Source organism: Monodon monoceros, unplaced genomic scaffold (genome assembly GCF_005190385.1).
Source record: "Monodon monoceros isolate NGI ecotype Baffin Bay Population unplaced genomic scaffold, NGI_Narwhal_1 Super_Scaffold_7, whole genome shotgun sequence".
Taxonomy (NCBI): Eukaryota; Metazoa; Chordata; class Mammalia; order Artiodactyla; family Monodontidae; genus Monodon; species Monodon monoceros.
In genome coordinates, this window is record NW_021703784.1 from 8,940,159 (window position 1) to 8,947,621 (window position 7,463).

A 7,463-nucleotide genomic window follows, 5' to 3' on the forward strand; every position below is an offset into this window, starting at 1 on the left:
CAGGGGATACTTTATCTCTTTTTCTGCCCTTCTAGAGCCAAGGCCAAGACAGATACATATCTGTGCCCTATTCCTGTGTGAGCTTTTCTCTTCCTCTAGTTAAGCCATGGAAGATGTTTCCCTTTGGGGATCTAGTATTATGCATCAATAGGTTCCAAACTCCCAACCTGCTTGATTCCCAGGCTTTATCTCTTCTGTCCTGCATAGGCAACCCAATTAAACTCTGATTCTGGGCCACAGGGCATCTACTAGTTCCCCAAGGGCAAACCCCAGGTTCAGTGTTTGTGCACCCCTCTGGATTATTACTTCCTTATTTTTTCTCTTTTTCTCTCATAGGAATTCACTTAGTTTCTGCCAGTTCAAAAATTAACAAGTAGATGATTTTTATATTTTATTCTAAATTCTTGGTTTTGTTATATCAGGAGAGATTTTTCTGAATATAAAGTTTGCAAGATTGCTGGAAATAGCTAACCTTAATACTTATTGGATGATGAATAAATGAATACACTGACTTCTACTCTAATGAACAGAGATAATTCTTTCTTACTCTTCCATTGCTGGGTCATTGCTACACATCTGCTAACCTGTTATTTAAGAGGGGGAAGTGCAGTGGGTAAGAAATTATGTACTAGAAAGAAATAACTATTTTCTTCACAAAAATAAACCTCAAAAACATCATCTAAATATGGAACTGGAAAAAGATTTCTCTGAGTAGTGAGGGGGAATCAGACCAAGTAATCCTGACCTGTACTAGAAACTGTCCTGGCCCCTAGAGGGCTTCTGCTCTCCCTCAACATTGGATAAACTGCCATAAACTTTCTGCTTTGTGGTGTTTTTGGAGACAAAGCCAGAGTGTTCCAATATGACTGAGATGCTGGGGATGACAAAAGAGGAATACGAGTACAGAGAGAGAGAGAGAGGGAGGGAGAAAGGAAGGGAGGGAGAAAGAGAGAAGGAGGGGGGAAGGGGGAGAGAGAGAGAGAAAGGGAAAGCTGTATTCTTTCATGACTGAGTCACAAAGCATCACTTCTATCATACTCTTGGTTTAAGAAATCCCAAGTCCCTGCCTAGATGCAAGGTTAGAAAGCATAGACACCATCTCTTTATGGGAGGAGTGTTAGTTTCATTGTACCAAGAGCATGTGGGATGTAAGATGCATGTATGTATGTATGTATGTGTATGTGTGTGCTGGAATGGACATCTTTGGAAAGAATAATCTGCCACACATGCACATTGTCTAGTTGTTATAAACATAATACATAGAAAACATCCAGCATAATGCCAGGTGCTCTGCAGTTGCTCCATATGCATTAATTCCTTTTCCTCTTGATTTCCTCCCTTTTATATGAGAAACAAAAGGGGGTTTTAAGAGAAATAAGATAGATGAGAAATAAAAAAGGTACTTTTGCATGTGTTATCATCCTGAAAGTTGGTAGGTTAGTAAATCTCCATTTTATAAATTAGGGAATTATGCCTCAAAGGTGTTTAGTAATTTTAGTGTTAAAGTAATTCCGCAGGATGATTTATTAAGATATTCATTTGTTTTTGTTCTCCATTTATGTTTTAAGTAAACTTTTAATTGAAGGGTAACATAAGAACATAGTTTGATGAATTTTCACAAACTGAACACATCCATGTAACCAGCACCCCTGTCAGAAACAGGACATTGTCAGCAATCCTGAAGCACCCTTTATAGACCTTTCCAGTCACTAGCCCCCAACTGACCAACCATGAATAACTGCTATCTGACTTCTAACATCAAAGATTAGTTTCCTCGCCTTTGAACTTCATATAAATAGAATCATAAAGTATGCCTTCTTTTGTCTGTGGCTTCTTTTGTTCCATAATAGGTTTGTGACGTTTATCTGTTTAACTTTCATGAAACTTTTTGGCACGTTTTTAGGGTATACATGTGTATACTTATTTTTATTTGGTATACATCTAGGAGTATAACTGCTGGGTCAAAATGTATGTATATGTCCAAGTTTGTTAAATACTACTAATCAATGTATTGTGCCATATACAGCAATATACAACAATATTATACCATGGTACCAATGACTGCAATATAGAATTGTACCAATGTTTTATTCCTTGTTCCTATGTAATTCTTCTCCCCCTATTCCCCTTCCACATACTTCAGGCAGGTAACTACGGTTTTAACTTCATTTGCTTTAGGGTTTTTTGCTAGGTATAAATCAGAAGCAGCCCGAAGTTAATGCCTTCCCACTTTTAAGCCAAAATCTACTGATGAGATAGTACTGGTTGGCCAGGAAGAGTAGGTTCAGGGAAGGAGAACTCTCAAGGGAAGGAGGGTGAAGGACAGAGAGACTCCCTTGGTCAGAAAGTGGATAGAAGTCAGTGGGTCTAGGAGACAGCAGGAGCCAGAGGACCTGAATAGCTGCTTATGCTCTTTTTAGTAGGGTGACCATGTAATTTGTTATCCAAATCCAGACACTTTTGAGAGTGAGAAGGTTTGCTATTAATAATTATACAGGGATAATGGATGTAAATCAGGACTGTTCCAAGCAATCTGGGATTATTTTAGGCAGCTTCAGTGGAAACTTACAAATGTAGTTGCTCACATATCTTTGAATATTTCTTAGAATATTCATGTAGCAGATCACATGGAGAACAATTTTGTCATCTGAAGGATGACAGGATTAAAACCTTTAGGTACATCTCCTGTTAATACCTTAGCCTGCACACATCCATCGAGTAACTTTGTAAAGGGGCGTGTGTGTGTGTGTGTGTGTGTGTGTGTGTGCTTCTATGCATATGTGATGTGATATTTTAATCTCCTCATATATAGTAAAAGCTGGCCTATGGCCCTTAGTAGAGCTGAGGGTAGGTGGTGTTTGGGGCGGGGGGTGTCTCCACTCTTCTGAGCAGCTCATGGTGCTAGAAACATTTTGTCTGAGGTGCTTTCCATATCACCTACAAGTCTGACCTAACTTTTTTTTTTGTCCTATTCTCAAAACTCCCTTTGAAAATTTAGAAATAGTGGCTGAAATTAGTTTGGGATCGTCCTCTCTTAATGTCAAGTGTAAGTGCCAAGCTTTAATGAAGGATAGGAAAACTGAGGGTCCCCCCTCCAATTCAACACTAAACAACATGAAGTCCTTGGAGATGATGAGAAGTTTGAGTAGAACACCTGAGTCCCAAGATGCTAGGTAAACTTCATCATCCAGGTTGTAAACAATTTCTTCCCTGTAGGGACACATCTCTGAGAAATTCCCAGGGGGTTGAAACTGTATCTAATCAGATCCCTGAGATCATCAAGTAGCATAAAGTTCTTCATGATATGCCAGCTGGGGTGCTGGTGAAAATGAGTGTTGCTGTTTTTTTTCTCCCAAAGTTGATGTATATACCATCTGGGAAAACCCACAAACAGAAATCTTGGTCTGTTCCTAGAGCACCTTGGAGACTGGGGTCTGTAAAAGCTCTGATTCTCAGCACCAACGTAATCAGAAGAGTTAAAACTTGAGGCTGTCTTCTTTATGCACTAACACCATTTTCTCCTTTGAGATAATGGAAAAAGAGATTGCATAGGGCCCAGGACTTTGGGGGGCAAGGAGGAGGAAGGTGAATGTCTGACTCCCATTTTTCCTGATGGCTTTCTTTTAAACTCACAAATAAGGGGTCTGGGATGTATTGAGCCCTTCCCTACTCTTAACACTGACTCTGGTGTAAAATGCAGTGAAGGGACTGAGAGGAGGAAGGTAGAAGGTGCAAACAGAGGGGACACTCTTGGCTTTCTCCCCATGGCGGGAACCCCGTATCTAGTTGGGAGAGGGAGGCAGGATGAATGGAGACAATGGCGACAGGAGAGCTCCTGTCTCTGAGCCTGAGGCAGTGGCCTCGGGTTGTACTCCTGCTGGCTCTTGGAAGGTCTTTCTGAGAGCCGCTGGGCGGCCGATTCAGGGGCTCCATCCCCTCATCTCCCAGGTGGGGACAGAACTCTTGCTGCCCATGCTAACAGACTCTAGCTTGGATTCACGATCAACCCAGGGGAGCTGAGATATAGTCACAGACACATTGTCAATAGCTTGGGGGGGGGCATAGATGAGAGAAGAAAGGCACAAAGCCATGCACTGGCTCATCTTCTAGACCTTTCTTCCATCAGCCATGCTTGTGCCTATAACCAGTCTATGTATTTTGCCCCTTGTTTCCACAGACAGCTCCCCAGAAGAGAATGGCTCTGAGAAACAGCTCCTCAGTGACTGAGTCTATCCTTGTGGGATTATCAGAACAATTAGAGCTGCAGCTCCCCCTCTTCCTACTGTTCTTAGGGATCTATGTGTTTACTGTGGTGGGCAACTTGGGCTTGATCACCTTAACTGGGCTGAATTCTAGCCTTCACATTCCTATGTACTTTTTCCTCTTCAACTTGTCTTTTATAGATCTCTGTTTTTCCTGTGTTTACCCCCCAAATGCTGAATGATTTTGTGTCAGAAAACTTCATTTCTTATGCGGGATGCATGACTCAACTATTTTTCTTCTGTTTCTTTGTCAATTCTGAGTGCGGTGTGTTGGTATCGATGGCTTATGTTTGCTATGTAGCTATCTGCAATCCTCTGCTGTACATGGTCACCGCGTCGCCTCACGTCTGTTCTCTGATGATGTTCGGTTCGTATGTGATAGGGTTTTCTGGGGCCATGGCCCACACCAGAAGCATACTGAGACTGACCTTCCGTGATTCCAACATCGTTGGCCATTACCTGTGTGAAGCCCTCCCCCTCTTGCAGCTCTCCCGCACCAGCGTCCACGTCAATGAGCCGGTGTTTTTGATTGTTGTTGGCGTGGTCATCACAATACCCCTTATCAGTATATTCATCTCACGCTTTGACTCTCTCCAGTATCCTCCGTATTCCTTCCACTGAGGGCAGGTCCAAAGCCTTTAGCACATGTGGCTCCCAAGTTGCTGTGACTCTGTTCTTTGGGTCAGGGGCATTCACCTATTTGAAAACCTCTCTTCCTGGATCTATGGACCACAGTAAATTTGCCTCAGTCTTCTACACCAGTGTGGTTCCCATGCTTACCCTCTGATCTACAGTTTGAGGAATAAGGATGTTAAAGTTGCTCTGAGAAAAACCCTGAAGAGAGTGCTCTTCTGATGGTTCTGTTTGCATCAGTTATGTACCGGTAAGCATCATACTCAAGAATCTTTTTATCTACAGGTGTAAGAATTTTAATCTTTTTTCCTTAAGGGGGGTGTTCTCTCCACTTAAAAAAATCGCACATCCCTTGCTCATACTTTTTTTGAGGTTTATACTGGTTCACTGTATGCAATTTAGCATCTATTAAGTGCCTATTGTTTATTGGACTCTATACTAGGTCCAAGAGATGAGCAAGATGAGGCTCTATGCCTTCCATCCTTTTCTTGGTAGGCTAAATGGGTTTGTCCAAGCAACTTTTCTGGCTGGGAGATGGGGCAGGTGGTGGTATGAAGGTCCAGGAGAGTGAATTTATTTTTTTCTTCAGTTATGGGAGCAGGCTTACCAAAGACGAAAGGTAGATATACCTTGGGCCATAGGTAAGGTAAGTCTCCCAACTCTTAGAGAGGTTGCTTGGCTAGGAAGATTGTAAATCATCCCTTTCATATGCATCCATGTACACACAAGAGAAAGCCTCACTTAAGAGTTCTCTACATGGCCTGAAACGTAAAGATAAGTCAAACCTAAAATCTTTCTTTTCAAAGTTTCAAAACTCTTAGGCCATGGATTGGTAACCATGGGGTAGGTAGTTTATAACTGAGCCAAATTCTTGGGCCCTGGGCTCTAAGGCTGAAAGCAAAAGAATAAGGGAGAAATTCCATGGATTTACAAGGTTATGTTAACTGCTACCTCTATCCTGCCTGAGATACTGTGCATATTATAGGCATTTAGGACAATTCTTTAATTATTTACAATAGATTTAGATATTACTGTCTCTGAGACTGTGTGTATGTATGTGTGTGTGTATTATAGTTAACTATTAGAGAATCAGGAAGAAAGAGGAGTCACATTACACTTTCCACTTGCAGGAAGCCTTGGAAGCAATCCTGATCTTGAGTGCCAAAGACTGCTCCGTACTACTCTGTTGAAGATTCTGCTATTCTATAATGGATAGCTCAGGTTTTGAGGAGTACACCCTCATAAACTTCCCTGTGTGTTGGCAGGAAAGTGAACTTAGGGCCAAACCAACCCACATGGAAAGACGGGAGAATGGAGACTCATGGTGGGGTCAGAAGAATGGGACCCTTTCTGTGTAAAGACTAGAACTTGGGGTGTCCATGAGATCATCTGTAAAGAGCATTTGGTACTTTTGGATACCGAAGAGTCATATAAAGTACTCAGTCTACATATTTTGCTTTGCTTATATTTTTCCAACTCACCCATAAAATTGGATAGCTGCACAGTGTATATTGGTATGAGAAACGAGGAAACAAGAGATGTAAGACCTTTCTCACATTTATCTCTCTGCTGACACTTGTTAGAAGTGGCAGCATCGTACTGAGAAGAAAGGTAGTTCAAGTGTTCCAGGTCATGGTCAGAAGCAAGGCATCCTGAGATACAGCCGAGAACAGCACAGAGAAGCACCGGCAGCAAGGAACTGACTAAGGAGGAAACGTGCAATAAAACTTATTTTCTCCAAATATGCTAAAGGGAGGGCGTTTTTGAAGGTAGAAAAATCCAATACTTGGATTATATCTGGATTATGATAAAAATGATACTTAACCTTTATTGAGCACTCTATGTCTGGGCACTGTTTAAGGTGCCTGACATATATTAACTCACTTACTGCAATTGTGTTAATGCCATGCAGAACCCACTGCTAGTCAGTCCTCTGGACTTAGCTGAACTCTACCCTCCAGAGGACTATCTAGGTCTAGGCATGTGGAGACCTGGGGATATTAGTAAGAGTCAAGAATAAGGAACAATAAGGATAAATATAATTTGACATGCATAAAGGAAAAAATTACCATTAGTATAAATGAGTGGAAATAAGGGACAAAGCAAAACCATAAGGATGTGAGTGGAAAGGAATAATTATGAAATAAGTTCATTAAAGCCTAAGAATAACTTTATTTACATTCATCCCATATTGGCATTGGGGTAACTAGAGGTGAAAGCATAAGTATGACTTAATGAGACACGGGCTTGGAACCCTTTGTCACTGAAGATCTGAAATGACAAAAACTCAGAGGCTTTTTTCCTGGTTCTTGTAATAGCCAGTAAGAGCCATTTATTTCTCCCACATAAAAGACAACATTTCATAAATTATGAAGCCATTCACCTCTCTCACAAACTAAGGATGGGTCATCTTGCATACCCTTCTAGGTTGGTGTTGAGGAACTGCTGGTTCATAAATGGTCAACAAATAGGAACAGGTTTGGGGGCTTCTGCTTTACAGTAAGTGAAAAACATGATTTGACGCTCTGTGTCAGATGTCCTAAAGTGGGTCCCTCTGCCACAACAGCA

General features: G+C 41.5%; 1 protein-coding gene across 1 annotated transcript; it reads left to right on the forward strand.

The window, feature by feature from the left end:
• Positions 1-4,195: 4,195 nt before the first annotated feature.
• On the forward strand, positions 4,196-5,117 carry LOC114887282 (olfactory receptor 8B4-like). Its single transcript, XM_029208834.1, is given in 4 exon segments — positions 4,196-4,416; positions 4,418-4,840; positions 4,842-5,038; positions 5,041-5,117. Coding segments are annotated over 4 exon segments (918 nt in total).
• Positions 5,118-7,463: the final 2,346 nt, after the last annotated feature.